Source organism: Bubalus bubalis, chromosome 24 (assembly GCF_019923935.1).
Source record: "Bubalus bubalis isolate 160015118507 breed Murrah chromosome 24, NDDB_SH_1, whole genome shotgun sequence".
In the NCBI taxonomy this organism is placed as follows: domain Eukaryota; kingdom Metazoa; phylum Chordata; class Mammalia; order Artiodactyla; family Bovidae; genus Bubalus; species Bubalus bubalis.
In genome coordinates, this window is record NC_059180.1 from 39,694,084 (window position 1) to 39,719,313 (window position 25,230).

A 25,230-nucleotide genomic window follows, 5' to 3' on the forward strand; every position below is an offset into this window, starting at 1 on the left:
TTGTACCTATTCCATTAACATCACTCCCTCCTGCACCTTGGAGGACTCTTTCCTCCATATTTTTATTGGATTTTGTTCTGTTACCTCCCGAGTTTATATTGTCCATGCACAAATCACATATCATTGGTCAAAAACTGAAACATTTCTTTGGGAGGGAAAATGTTTAGAAAATGTATTTCATGTAACTTACATTGAAATGGAGAAAAGATTTAATCTAAAAACAACAACAACAAAAATAAAAACAAACTCATAATGACGTTGAAACGGGGAAGAAATTTAACGTTAAACAAAACATCCATACTACTTCTATCAACGGCTATAATCACCATTGTGAGAAGTAGTATATCAGATGTAAGGTCATTATGTAAAAAGAAAAAAAGGAAATAGTCAAGTGTAGGTTTAGCACAGGGTCACTGGAGAAAGCAAGGGAAAGTCTGAGAAACTTGCATACTGATGGGGAGGTGAGGCAGGGACAGGGCCAGGAAGCCAAGGCTGCTCAGGGCCTGGCAGTGGGTGGCTCCTTGCAGCAGGGAACTCAGGCCAGACGTAAGCCTTCCAGAGTCAGGCCTGTCAGAGGGACCCCCTGGAAGTGAAGGGGGAAGGGTGTGGCCGGAATAGGGCTCTGCCACAAGGAACTCCCAGACAGGCTGCTGTCCTCCTCAGACAGGAAGGCGCAGGCCCAGGAGACAGGGAGAGCCTTCTTCCACGTCTCCTGCCCTGCTGGGGCCTCAGCTGACAGCATGCTGGGTCCCTTAGGATGATGAGGGCACTAAAATGCTAACATCAGGGTCAGGGTCCACCACTGCCTCTTGCGAGACCCGCAGCCAGCCCTCAGTGGTCCCCCTCGCTGAGAATCAGCTCAGCGCCCCATCTGACAGGGTCTGGAGCGACAGCAAAGACACTGAGGCATGCTCACCCATGGAAGGCACCTTGGTCCTTGGGGCCTCCAGGCTTCCAAGCCTCTCCCACATCCCTGGGTCAGCAGAGCTTCCCCGTCCCTGACAGACAGGTCAGACCTGGGGAAGGGAAACCTCGCCTGATGCTGTGGTGTCGTCCCTGCAGGACAGGAGGTGAGGGCAGTTAAAGGATGGGTCAAGGGTGAGCAGGAGGGTAAAGGTCGCTTCAGAAGATGGTTTCTGGGAAGGGGATCGTGCAGGGCCTTCTGGATGAGGTGGGGCTCCTCCAGAACCACGTGAGGCTCTTAGACCTGGATGAGGCTTCTGCATAAGAGCTGCCCAACAAAGGAGCAGAAATCTGTGAGCACTTCCCAGAGGGCCTCCACCGCACCGCATACGGCCTGTAGGCAGGCCGCCGCCTTCTCCCACAGCCAGGTGAGCACATCCCAACACCCGGACAGGAAACTCTGCAGAATGCCCAAGAACTGCCGCAGGGCTCTGGCCCAGATACTCTCTTCCGGATTCTGGACCTCCAGAGAGGTGGAGACGGAGCATCTCTGGATTCTGCAGCGTACTTCTTGCCATGCTTCCTGAAGCAAGGGACTGGACTCCTGCAGGGATTCCTGCAGGGATTGTGGGCTATTCAGGGACTCGCCCGGAGCGAGGCAGACCCTGGTCCTGACCTTACGGAGGCCTCCCAGCCCTTGTGAAATGCTGGGACTCAGAAGCCCACGAATCGAAACTGCCTGCTTCTGGCCAAAAGCTCTGCAGACACGAGCACTTCTCCCAGAGACTGGGCCTTGCCCCTCGGTTCCCTTCGAAGAACGAACCCCGGTGCTTGGTTGTACCTGTGTGTACGTGGTCGACCGCTGAACCCAGCACCAGGCCCATGGGGCTCATAGCAGGAAGCTAAGTCCAGGGCTCTGGCCACCGATGCTGAGTCGGGAGGTTGATGCCCGCAAGGCTGCACCACCTGAGATTTCAGGGACCCCCCTTTCATCCCCCACTCCAGGGAGCTCTGTCCACACATAGCAGCCCCAAGGACAAGAGAGACCAGTGGGGAGGGCAAGGAAGGTGCTGAGACAGTGGCTCCAACTCACGGGAAGGTTCTCTTGAATGTGATCTTCCATGACTTTAAAGGTGCCCTTGATGAGTTTCTCCTGGGGAGAGGAAGTGTGCAGTCTGCACTCCTGCCTCCCTGCTGAGGTCAGTGGTCCCCACTGTGGCCTCCCGTGCATCCAGGTGAGTCTGAAGGGAGCCAGGGCCCCAGACTCCATACCCTGGCTGATCCAACTCTGAGGACTACCCTTAGCACGGGGCAAGCTCCAAACTCACCTCCATCTCTGCTAGGTGTTCCTCCATCTGACGGGAAAAAAATACTCTGTTTAAAACACCCCCACCCTCTCTCACTTTCACCGTGAATCCCAAGCCCCAGCTAGTTCTCATTTCTGCCCAGTCACCCCAATAACTAACCCTCAACCTGAGGGCCATGCACTGGCATCCCTGCCCTGCCCTGTTGCCCTGTGGTCTGGACGCCGCCCTCAGCATCCCTGGGCCTCCGTATCTCCTCCCTGTACACTCACCTGCCACACAGGTGTGCGTTTGTCCAGTGTAAGGACTGGGCGCCGGGCTGTGACCCTCATCATCACCGTGACTGTGAACCCACCCCACCTCCCTCACACTGGGGAGGGTCGGGGGTGGGGCACAGTGACCCACCTGTGCTCCTTCTGGTTCATTTTCCATTATATCGAAAAATTCATCTACAAGATTGTGCTGTGAACAGAGATGGACTTGAGTAAAAGAAGCTCAGTTCTTCTCCCTGCTGGGTCCCACGTGGGCCAGAACGTTCTCAGCTTCACCCAGCAGAACCCAGGCCTCCCGAACCCCAGCTATACGTGGAAATGAGCTTCTTACCGATAACACCCTGAAAGAAGCCAGGACACGTGGGTCTCTCTGTGGAGGTAACAGTGAAATTCAGGCTTCTGACCTTGTAACCACCAAGACCTGTTTTACACACACACACACACACTCACCCAAGGAGGACAGTTGCCCTGGAGTAGGCGGGTCAACCTGGTTCCCAGATGCCTAGCCCTCCATGGTCCTGCTGAGAGCTGACCAGGGAGGAACTGGTGCTGTCCTCTCCTGTCTGAGGTGCTGAGGATGACAGTGGCCAGTCTTCCCAACCTCTGACCCTGCAGACCCCCCGCCCCCAGCCCCTTCCCCTCCAGACAATTGATGACCCATGGAGGTGGGAGGTGCCCCACCGACCCCTAGGGATACTCGGGAATCTGGCGCTGTCCCCACTGCCCTCCTGGCCCTGGGTAGTCAGTGCGGCTCACAGCATGAGCAGGGCTCCCGTCTGCACACCCTTGTCTGGGGGCCCCATCCTGTCAGCCCAGCATCACACACAACTGGGCAAGGAAACTCCTCGTGGGTCCGTGGGGACACTCTCTGCCCGCATCCTCTCACTGGGCCTGAGTGCTCAGCCTGGCTCACCGCGCGATGACCACTCCCAGACACCGGTGTTCCGTGGCCCAGAGCCCCTGGGGATCTGGTCACCCTCAGAACTAGGTAGGTGAGTGGACAGAGGGCGGAGGCCACCCCAAAGGGTAAGAATAGTTTCTGATCTCAGTGTGGCTTCAGCTGTTGATCCACGCCCTGAGAGATGCTTTCAGCTTTTCTCTGAAAATCCTGGCCAGCCAACTAGACCCCACACGCTGCAACTAAGATCCCTCAGAGACAAAAGAAATTCAATAAATAGGAATAAGCATTAGAAGGAGCCTGAGGACGGCTGATTCCTCAGACACTGCAGAGGCTCCAGGTCCGGCTCCAGCACGAGCATGACGACTCTAATTCCTATACTCACTCCCTGGTCCATTGCTCCTTCCTCGGTCCCAAAGGCCCCCACACTGAGTTGCCCCCAAACTGACCTCCCAGCAGGAGCCCCAGCCCCACAGCCAGGACCTGGTACTTAAGGAAAGGGTTCAGAGCAACAGGAAGCTGGAGCGTGCTTGTCAACAATGATCCAGAATTTCAGGATGGTGATAGCAGAGCGTTCAACCAGGGTCATTGTGAGGCGGGGCGCTTTGTGGCACGGGTCCCATGTTTTGACCCTCTGCTTCCCCAGTGGGAAGGAAATGGCAACCCGCTCCAGTATCTCTGCCTGGAGAAGCCCATGGACAGGGGAGCCTGGTGGGCTACAGTCCCCGGGTTCGCAAAGAGTTGGACACCACTGAGCGACTCACACTTTCACTTTCCCCTGCTGCAACCCCAGGGCCCAGGGAGGGTGGGACAGAGGCTGCTGTGCACAGAGCAGTCAGCAGGGCTGGGGCTGAGCTGGTGGGAGTGGGGACAGGCGGCAAATGAGACTCCAGGCCCACTCTCCCCTCATCTCTCGTCACTCACCTTAGCGAAGCACATGGTGGCTTAGGGTCCTCCCGCGGGGACTTGCTGGAGGAAGAGTGGGAGGAGAAGTGCTTCAGAGAAGAGGGCTCGCCCACCACCCTGGAGGGTCTTCCGCCTGCAGGTCTCCCCCACCCCCACGCCGGGCTCCCCAGAGCCCCTCACCTGAGATCCTGCAGCCAGAGCTCCAGCTGAGCACTACCCCGCTGCCTGCTGAGCCCCAGGGACTTAAGAGCCGGCCAGGGAAGGGCAGAGAGGGTGGAGCCCTGCTGGGGAGGAGGCAGGGTCAGCTGGGTGTTTTTGAGACAGAAACTGAGACAGAAATAGGAGCAGAAACAGAAGAGGAAGGGGGGGAGTCAGAAGGAGGGGAAGACATGGAGCCAGAATCTGAGGGGCGGGGCGGGAAGGGCGTGTCCCTTACACTCAGGGTCCCAGGACAGGGCCCTTCTCCCTGAGCTGGGTCGGGATCTGTGAGCCCAGCTTGGGCTGGGACCCCCCACCTTCAGCTGGAGCACGGGGAGGGACGGGGTAAAGTCCAGACTTGGGATGATAGTTTGAGGAAGCTTCAGGGGGAGCCGACCAGGGCCCTTGAACAGACTGCACCCCACTCCACATCCAGAGAAGCTTCTGTAGCTGCCCTGCCCTCAGGAAGTCACAGGACCTGCAGGAACCCTGAGGTGGAGACTCTCCCCTGCATCCAGGGACCGGCCAGGCCTGTGTGCCTCACCCACAGGATGTGTCCCTCAGAAGGGGCAGAAGGGAGCCTTGCTGGCCGTCTGGGCCCCGCTGACCAGGGTCTCCTGAGGCCTGCTCGGGCCCCCGGGCCTCAGTCACCATGGCAGGGGTTTCCCTGGCCCTGGCCAGCCCCACAGGGCTTGACTCTCACAGCCTGGCCCACCTCCCTCTGAGACCACAGCCCCTCACTGCCATGGCCTGGCATCTGTCTTAGAGACCCAGGGCTGCCATAACAAAGAGCCACAGACCCAGGTCTCAGCAACACACATTTACTCTCACAGTGAAGCCTCGAAATTGAAATCAAGGTGTCAGCAGGCAGCGGTTGCTGAGAGCCCTGAGGGAAGCATGTGTTCCAGGCTTCTCTCCTAGGCCTGTTGACAGCTGTCTCCAGGTCTACATGGCGCCCTCCCTAGACAAGTATCTGTCTCCTAATTCCCAATTTTCATAAGGTCACCAGTCATAATGGATTAGGGCCCACCCTAAGGGCCTTATGCTCACTTGATTCCCTGTAAAGACTCCCCTCCAGGTGCTGGTGGTTAGGACTTCACTGTGAATTTAGGGGAACACAATTCAGTGTCTAATATCCTTGAAGAGGAACCGGGCTCCTGATGGGCCACCCGTGTGCATGGGGACAACCTACGAATCCTGCTCCTCAGGATAAGTCTCTCTTGGGCCCACCAGACCCCAGCCGGCACCCCCTGCCCCTTAGGGGCCCGTTCAGTTGTCTGAAACTCCCTTCCCACACCCAGGAGGTCCAGATCCTTCCCTGAGCCACCTCAAAACTCCGGGTGGGAGGGAGACAACAGAGCTGCACTTGCTTCAGCTGTGGGCTTCCCTGGTGGCTCAGAGGGTAGAGAATCCGCCTGCAATGCGGGAGACCTGGGTTCGATCCCTGGGTCAGAAAGATCCCCCTGGAGAAAGGAACCCACTCCAGTATCACGGCTCAGAGAATTCCATGGACTGCATAGTCCATGGGTCACAGAGTCAGGCACAGCTGAGCAGCTTTCACTTGCTTCAGCTGCACGCCTCATTTCCAGGTCTTATCTCGGGTGATCTGGCTGCCTGAGATCCAACACTGGGCACCTCCACATCTGTCTCAGGAAGGCCACCTCCTGAAAGGCATTTCATGTCTCACTGTGGGCTGAACCCTTCTCTTTATAGAGTTTTAGTGAGGTGTAATTCACATATCATACAATTAACCCAGGAAAGGGCCTATTTTAATGCACAGTACTACTCAACCATCATCACCATCAATTTGAGAACACTTTTATCATCTCCAGAAACCATCCTGCACCCCTAAGCCATCATCCCCCGGCCCACCACCATGCAATCCCTAAGTCTGCTTTTAACTTTTTGAGGTACCACTAGACTGTTTCCCCAGGCTTCCCCGGTAGCTCAGTGGTAAAGAATCTGCCTGCAATGCGAGAGATCTGGGCTCAATCTGTGGGTCAGGGAAGATCCCTGGGAGGATGACATGGCAACCCACTCCAACATTGTTGCCTGGAAAACCCCATGGACAGAGGAGCCTGGGGGGCTACAGTCTATGGGGCCATGGAGACAGCATTGAGCGTGCACGCACACACAACGGTCATATAAGTTTTCTGGCTCCATGCCCTTACCACATGTATCATCTGCAACTTTTTGTCCCCATTCTGTGTCTTTTTACTTTTCTGGTGTTGCCATTTGAAATACTAAAGTTTTGTGTGTTTATATTTTAATAATTTGTCTCATTTATTTCCCATTCTTTAAATAACATAATTCAATACCATTTGGCATTTTTGTGAACCTGACTTCATGACGTCTGAGGCTGGAGAAGTGTCCATTGTTGCAGCAAAAGGAGCCTCAGATGTCACATGGGACATCCCTCTCTGGGCGCCTCCAACCAACTTTTGGTTGCCCCCCAGCTCATGCTCAGCCACCCTGTCCCCCGTCAATGCTGGATTCCAGCCTCTTCTGTAAAACAGTGATTCAGGTCTGTCACGTTTCTGCCATCAAACTTCACCTTGGGGCTCCATCTCTCCTGTTATTTTTATTGTCCTGCTTCGGGGCTGATAAGCTTTTTGAAGACAAGTTTCCTCCTCCTCATACTTAGAAAGGGTCCTGACAGAGGCCCAGATGGCTTCTGGTGCCTTTGAATTCCCAGGTCGCTGGCTGGTTGAAGACACGGGGCTGTCATCCTCCTTCTGGCCTGGTCGTGACCACGCTGGGCTCCATGCTCCTGGGTCAGCTCTTGCAGCACTGTGGGCCCACTGAGGCTGGTGGCACATTAAGAAATGGTGGGTATGTGACTCCACCCATGGGGGTGAACCTCTCTCACCCAGGCCATGAGTGGGCTCTGTAAACACAGGAAGAGGTTGGCCCCTGGGTGGAGAACATGGAGGGGACGCACAAGTCAGAAGACAGAGAGCCGAGACGGCAGCTGCTGGCCCTGGTCCCTTGCAGATCGGGGCCACCCCCCAGCCCACCCCCACATCAACCACCCAGTTTGTTCAAATGCAGATTCCTGGCCCCAGACCCAGAGTGAGGATTCACAGTGAAGCCATGGAATCTGCATATTTCAAGTTCCCTAGGTCATTCTCTCTTTTTCTTGGACCACATCGATCGGCTTGAAGGATTTTAGTTCTGGGACTAGAAATTTAACTCAGGCCATGACAGTGAGAGCACCAGATTCTAACCACTGGACCACCAGGGAACTCCCTTCCTCGGTCATCCTGTGTGGAATGTTCCAGAAGCAGAGTTGCAGAGGCACTCATTTAGATTCTGAATTCAGTGGGGAAGGGGGTCATTGAGGTGGCCCAGGTTCCACCCATCCGTCACCAGGAGCACTGAGGAGGCAGTGACCCCAGACTGAGAGGGGATAGCCCACTGTCTTCCCACCAACATCAAGCTGATGGGAGCCAACGGGTTCTGGAGCGGGCGGCAGAGGCTCAGGTGTGGAGGTGGGAGAGGTGTTTTAGGAGCAGGAGGGTGTCCTACTGAATGTGGGCGGTTCTGGTACCAGCGTGCTGACCAGAAACAAGGATGGGCCACAGGGGCTGTCTCAGGAGCATCACCCACGTGTGAACCACGTATGTCACCCCGGACTTGGGACACATGCTCAGGAGTGGTCGCAGAGCTGGGTTTGGGACCGCACCAATGTGCTTCGATTGGGACATCGTGGAGGGAGGACAGGATGAGAAACGTTAGAGCAGAGGCTGGAGAGCCGGCTCAGCAAGGGGGAGTGGGGCTGTCCTGTAAAGAGCCAAGCACTTGGGACAGCTGCTGTTGGCAGGCGGGGCAGGGCTGCAGGAATTCAGCCGCCTGAGCTCTGGGAAAGGCCAGGTGTTCCGGGAAACGGAGAGTCCTGCAGGGTCATGGCCAGGGGCAGGGGAGGAAGGAAGGCCCAGGAGGCCTCAGTCAGGACATTCAGTGCCAGGGCCGGCCCTGTGTCTCCACCCTCCTGGACTTAGCTCCACTGGCATCCCTAGCTGCATCCTGGCTGAGCCCCGCCCCTGGGACGGACTTCCCACAGCCACAACCCGAGGGGGCCACGTGGGCGATCCGCTCCCTTCCACGCAGCCGCAGGTTCCCTTCAGGGGGAGGCCAGGCCCCCCACCAGCAGGGACAGAAGAGGCAGGAGGGGCACCGAAGGCCGCCCTGCAGCCTGACTGATCCCGCATTGACAGTCGCAGTCTCCGGGCTGAAGTGTTGCTCTGGGGGGTCTGGGGGCCTGAGGGCCCACAGTGGGGGCGGGGCAGTCCAGGAACTTGGGACCCATGGGTTGGGGGGAGTCTGGCTCGGCTTTGATGCTGCCCTTGGGAAAGCGCCAGTACTGGAGGCCCTTGAAGAAGTAGGTGTCACCTGCGGGGATGGAGGAGATGTTTGAGGGGCTGGTCCACGCCTGCACACCCTCCAAACCCCTCTCTCTGCACCGCTTCTCCCCCCACCCCGGGGTCTGTAGGCCCCACCACCCCCACGGCCCCTGGTCCCCCATCGCCCGGCCCCCCGGATGCGCAAGCTCTCCCACCCGTGTTGCTGACGGTGACATCGTCGGGGGCCGGCGGTGCGCCCTCCCAGAGGCTCAGGTCGCGCGGGTAGCCGGGGTCCGGGCGCGCTGCCGCCTCGTCGTACCGCCAGTACTGCTGCCCCCGGATCAGGTAGGTCTTCCCATTGAGCGGCCAGGAGAACACGGCGTCCACCTCCTCCCCGGGGGGCAGCCCCAGCTCGGTGAGCGGGCGCGCGGCGCCCTCTAGCAGCCGGTCCTGGAACGACCAGAACTGCGGGCCTGCGGGCGGGGCGGGGGCCGGGTGAGCCGCGCTGCTCATGCCCCGCGCTAGCCACCCCCAGCCCCCAAACCCCGACCGCACTGACCGCTAAATAGGAGGATCCGGCCGTCGGGGTGCCTGGCGTAGGCGGCCTGAATGACCTTCACCTGGGCTGGCAGCCCCTCCCAGAAGCGGTGGAGCCGGGCGGGCCGGGGTGACACCAGCTGTCCCGAGGGCTGGAGGCGCCAGAACCAGGGGCCTGGGTTGGGGGGCGATTGGGGGGATGAAGAAGGGGTGGGCGTATAGGCGTGATATGAGATGGCAGGAGGTCACCCCTTCTGTACACCCCTCTACTACCCCGCACCCACCTTGCCCGCCACGGTGTGGCTTGGACACAGTTGGGGGTTTCCCCTCCCACCGCTGGGGGCGGGGCGGGGGGGGGGGGCGCAGGTCCATCAAAAATCAAGGCTGCAGTGGCTCTAGGGTGACCGGCTGGGCCAGGAGTTTCCCGTTTTGGGCACTGAAAGTCCGGCATCCCTGCGACCCTCAGGGCACGGGCGGCGGGTCACTCTAAGTGGATGTGAAGCCAGCTGTATGCGGTCGGGGAGATGGAAGTCACTTACCTTTGAAGAAGAAAGTTTCGCCTCGGATGTTGGCGATGGCGTCAAAATTGCCATCACATCGATCAGGGAGGGGTTGGGGGGGGCTGAGAAGGAAAAGAGAGGTGAGCGGAGAGGAGGGGCGGGGTCCCGCTCCTTTTATTTAACCTTTACCACATCCTACAAGGCAGGGACTCTCACCTGCCCATCTGGAGAGGAGGACCCTGAGGTTAGGGAGCGCATCCAAAGCCTCCTACCTGGAGAGGACTCACCTGTCCGGGGGCAGGGCAGGGGGCGGGAGAGGAGCCAGGGGCTTCCGTGTGGGCTTGTCATATGGGGTTTGGGGTGCTCTCCCTGTGGAGAGAGGGTTACAGGACTGGGTCCCCTGACGCTACTGCAGAGGCCACCAGGGGGCGAGCACCCCACCGCCCCTGGTACCATAGAGCTGCTGCAGGCCTTCGCGGTCGTCCTGAGACAGGCGGTACTCGGCGGGGTTGCCCACTGGGCCCTGGTAAAAGGGCCTCATGATGGAGTCGGGCGCTGAGGAATGGCCCAGGCCCAGGGCGTGGCCGAACTCATGAACAGCCACCGCAAACAGGTCCGTCCCCTCGCCATCTGGGGAGGAAGGGAGAATGCGCTGGAGCCGGGCTCCACCCCCACCCCTGGCACCCCCAGGAAGCCCCGGAGAAAGGGGCCTTCTGGTGGACACAGCCAGGAGACCCTCCGAGGTGGCCGTAGCCTCCTCTGCGCGGACCCCCTCCCTGAGTCATCTTTTCCCTCCTCTGTGGGTGCACTTGTTTGGTAGATAGTCTCCTGTAGCCTGGTTTGGTAGTGCTGCACATCGGGGGACGGGCTGAAAAGACCTCAGAGCAGACTAGGGAAAGAGCAGGAGGAAACGGCATGGACAGGGGAACGAGCAACTGTATAAGGATGGAGCCCCTGCCCCAGCAAGGCAACATGCAGAAACATGTGGGGAGACCTCCCCGCTGGTCCCCACGCTCCCAATGCAGGGGGTCTAGGTCAGGGAACTAGATCCCATGGGCTGCAACTGAGAGCCTGCAGGCTGCAAGATCCCAAGGGCCGCAAGGAAGACCCAGCACAGCCAAATGCATAAATGAATATTCTTTAAAAAAAAAAAAAAAAGGAAACATTCTAGAGGAAGCAGGATCCTCTGGGTGTGTGGTTCTCTGGAGGGAGCCCCAGCTCTGGGGAAACTCCCTTCTGGCAGCTCCAGAGGCCCCGCCCCTCTGCATCATTCTCACTCTCACCCACAGGGAAGGTAGGTCAGACTCCATGGCCCCCCTCCTCCTCCTTCCATCCCCACCCGGCTAGTGCCCAGGACCCCCAGTCCTCTATTTCCGCTCCATCTCTTCCTCCCACAGCCTCCACCCCCCACCCCTGCAGCCTGCATCTCTCGGAACTCGAAGCTCTAGCAGGCACTCTCCAACCACAGCCCACTGGCCCTGGTGCCCAACCTCTCTGACCACAGAAGGCTTTTCCCTGGGGACCCAGCCCAGGCGCCAGGACCAAGCTATCTCCACGCTCCCAGCTGCTGGCTGAATCCCAGCTCCTCACTGATTCCCGAGCCAGTGAGAGGCTAAGAAGGCACAGAGACAGCAAGAGACAAGCAGCGCCCCCCACCACCCCCAGGTTGATCTACCGTCATGGAAATGTCTAACTAGAGTGAGCAGTGGTGAAAGTGCAATTATTGGAAGTAACCTGGTGAACTGAAAAGCAAATTTCTCTCCACCCGTCCAGGCCACTAAGTGAGAATCTAAGGACAAGATGAATGAGTCATAAGCAGAGCAGCAAAGGCTTGTCCTCAGTTACTTCTACCTCCTATCCTCATTTTACAGGTGAGGAAACTGAGGCACAGAGAGGTCAAGTTAAATGACAGAGACAGAACCCTGGTTGGGCTGTCCTGCTTCTCAGCAGTGGTTTCAGATGTCTGTCAAACTCATAAGTACTGATGAATTCCCATGTTGACTGTGGCTTTTCTCAATATGCGCTGAGAGCTTTTTCTAAGAAACTGGACGGAGGACATTTGGTGTCTTAATCAGGTAGATCTTTTTTGTATTTTACCACGTGCCCCACCCAGTGTCCTTGCCTCTCCTCTGGCCACACCCCTTCCTTGCACCCTTGTCACGCTATTCAGCTAGGGAAATTACACAACCATGCAGATCCAGCCGCAGAGACTCCCGGTGCTCATCTCTGGGGGTCCTCTGCACCTCCCCTCACCCTCACCCACAGCCTCAGCAGGCAGCTCCTTTGCTCCCCTCATTCAGCCTCAAATCCAGACTCAAAGCCCCTCCAGGTGCTACCCAGTCCCAGCCCCAGCCCGCAACTCTTAGATGACAAATTTCCTGTTTCATCAAGACAGGCCGCTTGTGTCATCGGTAAGCTTCTGTGCATGGGGCACAGAGCTTCATCCCCCACCAGCTCATCTCCTGCCTCTTGCCCTGCCCTGGGAGAGATCCTTGCCTCACTCACCTCCTCCAGGACAAGGACAAAGCCCCACCCATCCGTTCATCTCTGCCTTCGTGCATGCATGCATCCATCTGTCCCTCCATCCATCCGTGTGTCCGTTCATCAGTTCATTGATCCATCCGTTAATCCTCGATCCATGCACTCATCCCCCACCTCTTTCTTTCTATTGACTCATCCACTGTCCCCAGTCTTCAAGACTCCCTCATCCTAGGGCACCCCCTGGACCTGTCTGCCCACCATCCACACCCTGCTCCCCCCCAGCAAGCTCTCTGGTCAGTGGTCTGAACTCAGCCTTCTGTTGCTCAGCTCCTCTCATGCCTCTGTGGTCTGGATTCTCCCTCCACCCACCAAGCCATTGGGCACTAAGGTCACTTTGTCCCCACATGGCGAGATCCAACCATAAGTAACTTACTGGATGACTTGAAGCCCTGCTCACTGCTGCCCACTTCCTCCTTCACTTGTCTTCCTAATCACCTTTCAACCTAGTTTTTCTCCATTTGCTTTCATCCTTCCCCAACGCCCCCCCCCCACCTGCTGCCCTCCCCTTAACTGTGAGACTTCCCCACCTCTGAACTTGGTCTTCACATTCTACCTTCTCCTGGAACCTGACCCCCCAGGTACCACCAACTCTCAAATGTGCTGGGAGACCCAGCTCATAGTGGCCGACAGTGAACAGTGTGCTGAGAGCTGTAGATGAATTACTGGTTTCATCTGCAAGCCCATGAGACCAGTACATACTATTATCCCCATTCCTTAGGTGAGGAAACTGAGCCCTCTGAGGCCAAGTAACTGGCACACGCAGCAGCAGGCAGGGGAACCCTGAATTGAGTCCAACCCCAAGTTCTTAAACGCTGTTACACAGCCTCCCTGCGGTGGATCTGTGTCTGCTATCCCCACCTCACCTAAGTCCTCCTGCAGAGCCTGAGGACCCATCCCCAGCAAATGGCTCTCCCTCCTGGCCCAGCCTCCCCCAGCAGTTCCAGGGATGGGGAGTGGGAGAGCTGGGCCCCCTGCCTCCAGGCAGAACCAACCCTGGGGTGCTATTTACGCTCCAGAGAGCTCCAGAGAGTTCCCTGCGGGGTCAGGCTCTTCTCCAGCTGAGACCACATCCTAGCTTAGCTTCTCCCCCCTCCCTCCCCCGACGTCTCTCCTGCTTCCCTTTCCCCTGGGAACATGCCCCCCAAAACTGCTTGCACAAGAATTTTCCTCTCACACGCCAGTCCTGGGAAACCTGACTTAAGTTGGAGGAATCCAAATTCTAGCACAAGATACTGGACCATCAACGCACCACCTGCACCGACTCGGCACTGCAGACACAGGCCCCGACCTGAACTCACCTGCCCTCCCCAGCCTGCTCCTCCTCCCCGCCCTCTTCTCACCTGCATTAATGGGACACCATCCTTCAGGGCCTTTGAGCCAGAAACCTGGCTGGTATCCGGCCATCCTCACTCCCTTTGCTGCTGAATCCAATCAGATCCCAATCTCTGTCCATCCTGATGGACTCCCCACTGAGCTGCCCACTGCCCTCCGGCCCCACTCCCATCGCCCCCACCATCTCTTGCCTGGACCCCCAGCTACCTCCCTGCCTCCCCGTCCCCATCTTGCCCCCCACGGAAGCCAGTGGTATCTCTGGAAAGCAGAACCTCCCACAGCTCCCACTGCCTTTGGAATCAGATTGTCCAGGCCCCGCCACATGCCCTCCCAGGCCCCTCTCATCATGTGAGACTGGCCCTCCATCCTCTGCGGTCCGCTCCCAACAGCACGTGTGTGTCTTCCAGCCCCGAATATCCCAGACCGCTCCTCACCCCTGTACCCCCACCTCTGACTCCCCTGGCCTCAGCGAGCTCACTGGCTTGTGCTTTATATGTCCCCTCCCACCCCCACCCTGGTACTCCAGGAGAGTGGGACCCTGGGCGCTAGTTGGCACGCACTGTCTACATATGTGAAACAAGCAAAGTCACCGCTTCCAGGAAGTCCTCATCCCTTCAGCCAGCCTTTGTGTGAGCACCCCCAGGCTTAAGTACTTCCTCTGTTGTGATTCCACGTAATTGTGACACCCTGTGTAGCAACCGCCAGTTACTCTTCTGACTCAGCTACTGGCAGACCTGTGTTCTTGCCCTTTTGAGTCCTTGGCCCCAACTTGGACTTCCCCTCTGTGATGGTCAATTTTCTGTGTCAACTTGGCCAGCCTAGGGTGCCCCAATGCCTGATCAAGTACCAGTCAAGATGTTGTTGTGGAGGTTATTTTATCGGCATGAATAACATCTATAAGCCACGGTAAGTAGAGCAGATTATCCTCCATAGTGTGGGCGGGGCCCGTCTAATCAGTTGAAGGCATTAAAAACCAAAACTGAGGTTTCCTGGAGAAGAAAGAATTCTGCCCAAAGATGGCAACATGGAAAGCCTGCCTGGGTTTCCAGCTGCCTTGCTCTGCAAATACTGGACTCAAAATTGCACCAAGTCTCCTGAATTTCCAATTTGCAGGCCTGCCCTACAGATTTTGGAGCTCACCAGCCTCTGCAATTCTGTGAGCCAGTTCCCTAAAGTAAATCACTTTCTCCACACACACGTGCACACACCCATCCTACTGGTTCTGTTTCTCTGGAGAAGCCCAACTGATACAGCGTCCATCAGTAAATGTAATGTAAACTTCATTCTTAAGGACAGGCAGATCTGGACAGGGGACCTCTCAGAAGAGGGGAGATGGTACCTTTTGACCCAAAAGTCCAGGTCTCCTCATCGTCGAAGTGCGTGTCCCCAGAGATAGGGTGCTCCCCCGGGAAGAAGGCGTGGGCCAGGGTGCCCCCCTGCCCGTCGAAGGGGTAGCTGTCCTGGTGATAGGCCCGGGCAAAGTCGATGAGGATGTCAGGCTCCGTGGGCCCCTGCGAACCCACCTCCTGGAACCTGAGGTCTGACTCGGCGCCCCAGGTGGTCAGGGCGTGGTGCATGAGGGTCCGCACAGTCTCCTGGCTCAGCCCAGAGCCCTGGGGGAAGGAGTTGACCCTGGAAAGAGGAGGGCCGAGTAAGGGGCTCTGAGGAGAGAGGGCAGACACAAGAAGCTGGGGCCCAGCGGGCAGCCCCAGGGTGGTCGAAAGGGCACCAGGACTGACCTCCACGTCAGTGTCCGCTTCTTCCACACGCTGCCGCTCAGAGCGTACCGGCGCCGCCGCCTCACCAGCCCCGCCGCCCCCAGTACATCGGGCAGCGAGCAGCGGGGTTTATGCATCGTGGCCACCGTCAGCGGGTCTGCGGGAGAGGTTGCGGCAGACGGGGAATCAGCAGCAGGCGTGAGCTAGCATTCTCCATGGGCAAACTGAGTTTCCAAGAGCTACAGACACTTGCTCACAAAGGCCCCACAGCTTGCACTGGGAGCCGGGCTATCTGATTCTGAATACCAGCTCGTACCAAGCTATGGCACTGCCCTCTGGGTATGATCACCCTTCACACCTGGTCCTGGATGGACGCAAGAGTCTCAGGCCAGGATCTGGGTGGCCCGCTTCCCTGAGTCCTGGCAGCTGGACTCTAGAGAAAGAACTCTGGGGGTGCCAGAAGAACGCCTCTCTTAAAGGTTGGAAGCCCCTGGGAGGCTACTCACACCTCACAGGCTAGCTCCCGAGTCCCCATCACATCCAGGTCAAGTTCAAAGTCCCCGGGCCAGCCAGGTCTCTGGTCTCTGGTGGCAAGCCCCTCCCAGGTCAGGTCACCCGGAATCCCACTGCCTGGCTCAGCTCCATTCCCAGCAGTCCCCTCAGCTCCACATGAAGGTCCAACCTCATCTTGTCGTTTGAGGTGACAAGGAGCAACTGAGCACATCCTGGGGCCAGAAGGTTCTACCTCCCTCGCATCTGGAAGGGACCCCTCCGCTTCCCTCTTCCTCTCATTTAACCCAATGGAGGATCCTCTCAGCTCTGCCTCTGAAATACACATTCTGGATTCACTGCTTCTCATCACATCCTTGCCTGAACACTGGTCTCTGTGCTCCCCACTCTCCATTCTCCACCAGTAAGCAGTAAATAGTAAAGTAAATGTCACTCAGTCGTGTCCGACTCTTTGTGACCCCATGGACTGTAGCCTACCAGGTTCCTCTGTCCATGGGATTTTCCAGGCAAGAATACTGGAGTGGGTTGCCATTTCCTTCTCCAGGAGATTTTCCCAACCCAGGGATCGAACCCAGGTCTCCCGCGTTGTAGGCAGACGCTTTATCGTCTGAGCCACCAGGAAAGTCCAGTAAGCAAAGGAAACTCTAAACTGTAAATCAGGTCTCCTTGCCTCCCTGCTTCAAACCCTCTCAGTGATTCTTATCACTTTTGAAGTCAAACCAAAACACCCTTCCTGGCTCTTGTTTAGCTCTGCAGTCTGCCTTTCATCACAGGCATACAAGCCTGTGTCTGCCACAGGGCCTTTGCACCAGCCTGCGAGATCGCCTCCCACATTCCCCCTCTTTGTGTCCTAGGAATTCTTCATGTCACATGAGCTCCTCCCGGCTCAGGTGACCTATTTCAGAGGGGCCTGCCCTGTCCGGACCAGCCCCTGAGGATCATTAACAACACTCATCGCTGTTCTTGCTCTGAGCCTCTCTCCCTCTAGAACCTTAGCTCCATGTGAGCGGGGACCTCATCTACCTCGTTCACCACTATACCAGTGGAGCCTGGAATGACCTCACATGTCAGTTCATCGGGAAGAGATTCCTGATAAATATTTACTGAAACAGGAATGTCTTAGCACCTCCAGGATTGGGACCTGAGGTCAGCATGTTCAAAGACCCTGGTGATTCAGCTACATGCAGATGTTTAGACCCTGCAGTTGGTGGGGTGGGCAACAATGGTCAGGCTGGGTGCGGGGCCAAGACAGGGCTGGGGAGGGGGTGGAGGCCACGTACCCAGGATGCCTGTCTCCGGCAGGCCGGCAAACCTCTGCATGACCTTGATTGCATCCCGCAGTTTTGCAGGGCTCTGCAGCTGGGCCTGGGCAGGGTGAGGGGGCGGCAAGTAGCCATAGCGGGTCAGCCAGTCCTAGACCAGAGGTGGGAACAGGGGAAGCACAAAGGCTCGTGGAGGGACTCTCCCATCCAACCACCATCCTGGAAGCCTCACCACTCACCAGGCATGGCCAGCCCCGGGGAACCGTCTGCTCCCCACCTCAAGGTCCAGGCCCTCCAGCCCCGGCTTTGCTAGTGTTCATCTGTTCCCAAGAGTGCCCACTTCCCCACCCCAACCCTTTTTCAGATTTCCAAATTCTGGCCCTCAACCTCCTGACGAATCCAAGAATTCGGGTCCCCAGTCTCCACCCTCGGTCACGAATCCAAGGATTCGGGTCCCCAGTCTCCATCCTCGGTCACTCTTTGGACATTTGGAAAGCGTCCCCAGCCTTCTCTGAACCCAGAAGTCCAGGCCCCGGCTCCCCTCTCTCAGCTCTGTTGCAGATCGGAGCCGGCGGACCCCTGCACTCACCACGCCCAGGCTCACGTCCTGCGCCGAGGGCTCCCGGGCGCGCGCGGGCGGCTGCAGCAGCGGGAGCAGCAAGGCCAGGAGCCGGAGCATGGCGCTCTCCTCCCCGGCGGCCGGCTGGGCTCCCGGGGACCTGCCCCGCGCCGCCCTGGAGATCTGGGGAGGAGGTCGGGGGCCCGGAGAGGCTCAAGGGACCTGGCACCGCGTACGAGGAGTGGGTGAGGGGGTGAAAGGGTGGCGCGCGGGGATCCGGGACCTTGGGAGGTACGATGCGGGGGGTACTGGGGCGTCCAGCCGAGGGCCGGGAAGGTTGAGAGGGAGCGGGCTCCGGGTCTGCGGCACGGCCTCCGGGGGGTGCGCACAGGTCCGGTCCGCGCCGACGGCCTGTCGTCCGGACAGGAGAGCTAGCCCGGCGGGGCGGGGCGGGGGCGGAGCGGGGGCGGGCGGGGAAGGCTCAGTCTGCGGGGGCCAGCCTTACGTCGTCAGTGATGGCTAAAGACCCTACCGGATCCAAGGCCTCCCCGACTGCTTCAGAGAGCCCGGCCGCAAGTTTCTCTTCCCAGATCCCTGCTCTAATGGGACTCTCCGGAGGGCCGCTCGCTTCTGCTTTCTCAGATCCGCGCCGCCCGGCCCTGGGGAGGGGCGGCTCGGGGCCCTCCCCTCCCCCCACCGCCCTTCCCGGAGACCCCCGGGCGCGCGGCCGGCGCTTCGGCTGGGGGATTTCCGGGCGGCGGGCGGCTGGGCTACTTCCCCCTCCAAGGGGCCGCGGCACGCCCCCCGCCCATCCCTGCCAGCCCCGCACTCCTCCCACCCCGCCCCCCGCCGCCCGGGTGTGCGCGCCTGGGGCTGCCTATGGTCCCCGAATTAATTCCCCTAACCACGTGGGCTGCGAGGGTCTCTGCTTCCCACGCCGAGGTTCTAGCGTCTCTAGATCCCAGACCCGAGGACTACCTTGGGGCAAGTACTAGGCTTTTAAAATCCTCGCTAGGCTTCCCAGGTGGCTCAGTGGTAAAGAATACGCCTGCCAATGTAGGAGACTCAGGTTTGATCCCTGGGTCGGGAGGATCCCCCGGAGAAGGAAATGGCAACCCACTCCACTGTTCTTGCCTGGGAAATGCCTTGGACAGAGGAGCGTGGCGGGCTACAGTCCACAGGGTCCCAAAGACTCGGATACCACTTAGAGACTAAACAACATCCTCGCAGGAGCTGGAGCGCCTGTGGCAGGTCGGTCGGAGCGCAGCGCGGAAGAGGGGGCGAATGGGAAGAGACCGGGGAGGCAGAGCCGCCGCTCACGCCCGCGGGGAGCCGGGTGCTGGGAGGCCGAGCAGCTGGAAAAAGATGAGGAGGAAGCGGGGGTGGACTTCCTGTCGGGGGGCGGGGGGCGGTCTGCAGAACTGGGCCGCGATGGGACCCCCGTGTGCCTTTTAAACAAAATAAACAGTGAGCAGGATTAGCAAGGTAGAAATGCAAACTAAAACATCGAGATCCTGTGCTGAGCCGCTGGGGCTGCAAGAACAAACCACCACAAACCAGGTGGCCCGAACAACAGCAGTTTATTTCCTTACTTCTGGAGGCAAGGTTGTTTTTCCCAAGGCTTCTCACCTTGCAGGTGGCTCCGTGGTCCTTCCTCTGCCCAGGCAGCCCTGGTGTCTTGGTGTCCATATCCCTGCTTCTCATAGACACCAGTCACACTGGACGAGGGCCCACCCCAACTGCCTCATTTTACCTTAATGGCCTCTTTAAAGTCCTGTCTCCAAATGCAGTCACATGTTGAGGGGCTGGGGGTTAGGACTTCAACCTATGTATTTAGGGACGCAGCTCAGTCCATATTGGATCCCTGTGTGCAATGAAAACATCCCCTCCTCCTCCTCCTGGGTCTCCTTTGCTCTCTTGCGCACGGCCACACTCACAACACTTCTGACACCAGATGTGTGGGGTTTCTTCCCGCATCAGGCAGTTCTGTGTGACACCAGCCAGGGTGTCCTTCAGTTCTGACCATAGCTAGAGTTATCTAAGATCCCACAGGTTAAGAGTTCAGGCCCACAAGACTGCTCCCACTTCAGATGCAGGCAGGAGGTCTGCAGGTCACCCCAGGTCAGCCAAGTTGGCTACAAGTCAGAGGTTCCCATGCCTTCCCCCTCCTTGGATTCAGTTATTTGTTAGACCAGCTCACAGAACTCAGGGAAACACTGGGATTTCCTGGTGGTCCAATGGCTAAGACTGTGCTCCCAGTGCAAGGGGCCCAGGGTTCTATCCCTGGTCAGGGAACTAGATCCTGAATGCCACAACTAAAGAGCCCACGGGCGGCAACCAGTGCACCTAAATAAGCCCCCCAAAAAACAATATGTAACTTGAAAGACACTGGCGTGTCACAGAATTCCACGCAGTCAGCAATCACCCCCATCCGTAGCCAGGATGAGGTTGCAGGCTTCCATCTGATCTTGTCAGGTTCCAAAAGCAAGAGTAGTCTTGGCACAAGTGGCTTCACCCTTCCGGGCATCTGGTTGTAATTGAGCTAAGAGATTATATCATCTCTTGCTCTGAGCCTCTTTCAAGGCGTTAATGTAATACTGGCTTTCCCTTATGACATAATTAATTTATCTTTACTCTTAGCTCCTGTTCCGCCTTCTCTATACTGATCCTGTTCCGCTTTCTCTGCATTGATTCCCCAAAGGCTTCCACCTTTGGAAGGGACATTAGGTTGGGCTACTGTCCTGGTCCAGACTGCAGGCAGCAATGCTAGTCCAGTCGGTGTCTCCCTCCTCGGCCCACAGAGGCTGTGGTCACACAGGTGCAGAACTGGGGAGCTTTTTTTTTTTTTAAGAAAAGCAAAGTGTTGACTTACACCTTGGTCTGTATACAAGATGATGCTGTGAAAGTGCTGCACTCTATATGCCAGCACATTTGGAAAACTCAGCAGTGGCCACAGGACTGGAAAAGGTCAGTTTTCATTCCAATCCCAAAGAAAGGCAATGCCAAAGAATGCTCAAACTACCGCACAATTGCACTCATCCCACACACTAGTAAAGTAGTGCTCAAAATTCTCCAAGCCAGGCTTCAGCAATATGTGAACCGTGAACTTCCTGATGTTCAAGCTGGTTTTAGAAAAGGCACAGGAACCAGAGATCAAATTGCCAACATCTGCTGGATCATGGAAAAAGCAAGAGAATTCCAGAAAAACATCTATTCCTGCTTTATTGACTAGGCCAAAGCCTTTGACTGTGTGGATCACAATAAACTGTGGAAAATTCTGAAAGAGACGGGAATACCAGACCACCTGATCTGCCTTTTGAGAAATCTATATGCAGGTCAGGAAGCAACAGTTAGAACTGGACATGGAACAACAGACTGGTTCCAAATAGGAAAAGGAGTTCGTCAAGGCTGTATATTGTCACCCTGCTTATTTAACTTATATGCAGAGTACATCATGAGAAATGCTGGACTGGAAGAAACACAAGCTGGAATCAAGATTGCCGGGAGAAATATCAATAACCTCAGATATGCAGATGACACCACCCTTATGGCAGAAAGTGAAGAGGAACTCAAAAGCCTCTTGATGAAGGTGAAAGTGGAGAGTGAAAAAGTTGGCTTAAAGCTCAACATTCAGAAAACGAAGATCATGGCATCTGGTCCCATCACTTCATGGGAAATAGATGGGGAGACAGTGGAAACAGTGTCAGACTTTATTTTTCTGGGCTCCAAAATCACTGCAGATGGTGACTGCAGCCATGAAGTTAAAAGACAATTACTCCTTGGAAGGAAAGTTATGTCCAACCTAGACAGCATATTCAAAAGCAGAGACATTGCTTTGCCATCAAAGGTCCGTCTAGTCAAGGCTATGGTTTTTCCTGTGGTCATGTATGGATGTGAGAGTTGGACTGTGAAGAAGGCTGAGCACCGAAGAATTGATGCTTTTGAACTGTGGTGTTGGAGAAGACTCTTGAGAGTCCCTTGGACTGCAAGGAGATCCAACCAGTCCATTCTGAAGGAGATCAGCCCTGGGATTTCTTTGGAAGGAATGATGCTAAAGCTGAAACTCCAGTACTTTGGCCACCTCGTGCGAAGAGTTGACTCATTGGAAAAGACTCTGATGCTGGGAGGGATTGGAGGCAGGAGGAGAAGGGGACGCCAGAGGATGAGATGGCTGGATGGCATCACCGACTCGATGGACTTGAGTCTGGGTGAACTCCGGGAGTTGGTGATGGACAGGGAGGCCTGGCGTGCTGCAATTCATGGGGTCGAAAAGAGTCGGACACGACTGAGTGACTGAACTGTATCCAAGAGTTCCCGGGGGAACCTGCCTCTGAGAGCCTGCTCCTTTTTGTCTCAGAAACAGGTGGGAGGTGGAGGGCTCAGGACACAGCCCTGGCGCTGGTGAGCTGTCTTTAAACAGCACCACCGTAGCTGCGTTCGCCGTCGACACCAACTTTGTCGGGGGTGAAGGCGTATGTTGCCCCAGCAGGCACTTAGGAATTCTGACATAAGGTTTGAAGTAGTGTTTCTCTTATTTGGGAATCATCGCTGTCTTGGGCACTTGTATTTGCAGCCCTGCTCATAGGAGCAGGTGTGTTCTACGTCACTTCTGACTCTTTGCAACCCTATGGACTATGTAGCCCACCAGGCTCTGTCCATGGGATTCTCCAGGCAAGAATACTGGAGTGGGTTGTCATGCCCTCCTCCAGGGGATCTTCCTGACCCATGGATCAAACCCACATCTCTTATGTCTCTTGAATTGGCAGGTGGGTTCTTTACCACTAGCGCCACTTGGGAAGCCAGATGGGAAGAAAAAAAGTGGTGTGATGGGAAACAACAACCAAAAAAATGAGTTGGTGTATGGGTATCTTCCTGCCTTGGCAAAAATGCATTTCTCTCTGCTTTGTCTTCCCCAGATCCACCAGAAAAACAGAGACATCCCCCAGTGGGGACACTCCTTTGGCCACACTTATGTCTGTGTTACAAGTGGAGGTGTGTAACCCAGCTCTTTATTGGTCTCATTTTAAACAACTAGTGTTTCAACTGCTTGCTCCAATTCCCTACCAAACGGGTACTCTGGACATCACGGGCAACCAAGTGAGGTCCTTGGTCTCAAGAAATGATGACCGGCCATGCAAATTGGCACAGTATCTTCTGTTGCAGATCTCTTATGTCATTCTGAGCATTTGTATCTACCACTGGGTAAGCAAAGCCCACTCCAGAGTCGGGGTCGATTCCAGGCAGGACACATGTGCACCCCCAGGACATCAGCATTAGCCTCACCTGCCAGTTACGATCCAGGCCTGCCCCCCAGAGAACGTGCCACCCCAGGAGGGGGTACAAGAGGACCATGTCTAGATTCAGCCCCATCTCAATATTGCTGCAGGGGCCCCATGCCCACTTATTTCATGGGTCCAGGTCGTGGCCACCTTAAGTGAACACACCGAATCTCTGCTTATTAAGCTGGAAGAGGGTTCCAACAATGGGCACTGAAATGTCATATCCTACTTACAAGTGCCCTCAAATTTCCAAAGTGATTTCCACAGGGCTGTGCCCCAGAGGGGCATCCTTTTATTTATTTATTTTTAATTTTTTGCTTTTGGCCTGGCCTCTCAGCTTCCAGGATCTTAGTGCCCCAACCAGGGATCAAACCCAGGCCCCTGCAGTGGAAGCACAGGTTAGGAGTCCTCACCACTGGCCCACCAGGGAAGTCCCCAGGCATCCCTTTAAGAAGCTAGTTTTCCATCACCCTCCTGCCTGACCGTGAGTCTGTAGAAACCAAAACATAGGAAATTTCACCACTGCCACGTCTCCCATCACAGCTCGGAAAACAGCTTGCACTTCAGCCCACCAGGCTGACCTGTTTTCACCTTCTTTGATCAGAGTGGTGATCTTCCAAAGACGAGGTTGTCTGTTCACCTGGGAATTACTGCCCACAGACCGAGCAGCTCTTTGAAGGTCAGTTAAGAGCTGTTAATGGGGCATTCGCTGTCCAGAGGTGGAATTCAGAACTGCTCACATAGATGCAGATTCAGTCCTCAGAGAAGAGGCTCCCCGCTCCTGACGGTCTCCCCAGGCAGCGCCATCCTGGGAAAACCACTTCCATCTTATGGTGGGACTTTTCTGGGCACTGCCGTCTCCTTTGGAGCATTTTTCTGACATCTGCCTAGACGTTATGGATATTTCAGCTTTCAAGATCGTTGTATGTCCTTCAGTCATAGGGTAGCTTCAGTTAACATCTGAAAACTAGGTACTGTAATCCCTTACCTAGGAACCTTCAAGTTGCAAACTTTCAAAGATGCAAGCACACATTGGCATATCCAGTCACATAAGGCGCGAGTGACATTGCAGCTTGCTGTCCGTCTCCTATTGCTGACAACCTTTCAGCTCTCCCATCTCCCACCTCCTCTCCCCGCTCCAGTCAGTAACTCTTCTTCCTGTTCACTTGATGCCAGCCCCTGTATGCCAGCTGTTGCGCTGTATTACTGTACTTTTCAGGGTACGGTGTGGTAAGATTAAAAATGTTTCTTTTATTTTTTGTTTTTTAATATACTATTTGAGTGAAAAGTATTATAAGACCATTACAGTTCAGGACTGCATAGCTGATTGTGTTAGCTGGGTACCTAGGCTAGCTTTTTTGGACTCCAAACACACTCTTGGAATGGAACTTGTTCATATGTAGGGGACTTACTGTAGTAAATAACCCTGGAAACTCTCTAGTTCAAAGTCCCAGTAGTCATCGCTGGGCATGCTCACAGGCTTTTGCCTTAAGCCACAGTCTACATTCCACATAGGGCTACTGCGCAGAGATTTTGTCTGAGCCAGCACCCCACCTTCTATTCCACACTGTGTGGACTCGGGCAGTCTTGCTGGTTTCTGTTTAACCTTGCTTGAAATTCAGATTTGCACACCTTCCATTTCACAGTACTATTTAGGGAAACAGTGCCCAGTCAGATACAGTGTCAATCCAATAATTCAGTTAAGTTCAGTTCAGTTCAGTTCAGTTGCTCAGTCATGTCCCACTCTTTGCAACCCCATGGACTGCAGCACACCAGGCTTCCCTATCCATCACCAGCTCCTGGAACTTGCTCAAACTCAAGCCCATCGAGTCAGTGATGCCATCCAACCATCTCATCCTCTGTTGTCCCCTTCTCTTCTTGCCTTCAATCTTTCCCAGCATCAGGGTCTTGTCCAGTGAGTCAATTCTTCACATCAGGTGGCCAAAATATTGGAGCTTCAGCCTCAGTCCTTACAATGAATATTCAGGACTGATTTCCTTTAGGATTGACTAGTTTGATCTCCTTGCAGTCCAAGGGACTCTCAAGAGTCTTCTCCACCATTACAGTTCAAAAGCATCAATTCTTCAGCATCAGCTTTCTTTATGGTCCAACTCTCACATCCATACATGACTACTGGAAAAACCATAGCTCTGACTAGACAGACCTTT

At 56.0% G+C, this 25,230-nt stretch overlaps 2 protein-coding genes across 3 annotated transcripts; both read right to left on the reverse strand.

The window, feature by feature from the left end:
- Positions 1-253: 253 nt before the first annotated feature.
- LOC102396479 lies at positions 254-4,640 on the reverse strand. The gene is made up of 8 exons (XM_045164302.1): positions 4,464-4,640; positions 4,302-4,346; positions 2,930-3,050; positions 2,811-2,849; positions 2,613-2,669; positions 2,232-2,258; positions 1,997-2,056; positions 254-1,519 (listed from the first exon to the last, which is right to left on the reverse strand). Exons 5-8 carry the CDS (start codon positions 2,637-2,639, stop codon positions 1,202-1,204), a joined length of 432 nt encoding a protein of 143 aa, XP_045020237.1. The 5' UTR covers positions 2,640-2,669; positions 2,811-2,849; positions 2,930-3,050; positions 4,302-4,346; positions 4,464-4,640; the 3' UTR covers positions 254-1,201.
- A 2,096-nt stretch (positions 4,641-6,736) lies between these two features.
- On the reverse strand, positions 6,737-18,400 carry MMP25 (matrix metallopeptidase 25). Of its 2 annotated transcripts, none has more exons than XM_044936260.2 (10): positions 17,814-18,400; positions 17,243-17,375; positions 15,474-15,609; positions 15,074-15,366; positions 10,315-10,491; positions 10,149-10,230; positions 9,901-9,983; positions 9,384-9,536; positions 9,040-9,297; positions 6,737-7,394 (listed from the first exon to the last, which is right to left on the reverse strand). In XM_044936260.2, exons 1-10 carry the CDS (start codon positions 17,901-17,903, stop codon positions 7,300-7,302), a joined length of 1,500 nt encoding a protein of 499 aa, XP_044792195.1. In that variant the 5' UTR covers positions 17,904-18,400; the 3' UTR covers positions 6,737-7,299. The 2 variants fall into 2 exon arrangements, with proteins under 2 accessions (XP_044792195.1, XP_025131020.2); XM_025275235.3 differs by having other exon boundaries at positions 6,737-8,873; positions 17,814-18,397.
- Between the last annotated feature and the right edge of the window lie 6,830 nt (positions 18,401-25,230).

Bases quoted from the DNA above. Each gene is read 5' to 3' on its own strand.
- LOC102396479 (XM_045164302.1), bottom strand. From the start codon at position 2,639: ATGGAAAATGAACCAGAAGGAGCACAG. The intron at 2,259-2,612 runs GTGGGTCACTGT...TTTTCCCGTCAG, and splicing joins ATGAACCAGAAGGAGCACAG to ATGGAGGAACACCTAGCAGA. The intron at 1,520-1,996 runs GTGAGTTGGAGC...CAATCCCTGCAG, and splicing joins ACATTCAAGAGAACCTTCCC to GAATCCCTGCAGGAGTCCAG.
- MMP25 (XM_025275235.3), bottom strand. From the start codon at position 17,903: ATGCTCCGGCTCCTGGCCTTGCTGCTCCCGCTGCTGCAGCCGCCCGCG. The intron at 15,610-17,242 runs GTACGTGGCCTC...CCTCTCCCGCAG, and splicing joins GCCGGAGACAGGCATCCTGG to ACCCGCTGACGGTGGCCACG. The intron at 8,874-9,039 runs GTGGGAGAGCTT...CCATCCCCGCAG, and splicing joins TGTCACCGTCAGCAACACGG to GTGACACCTACTTCTTCAAG.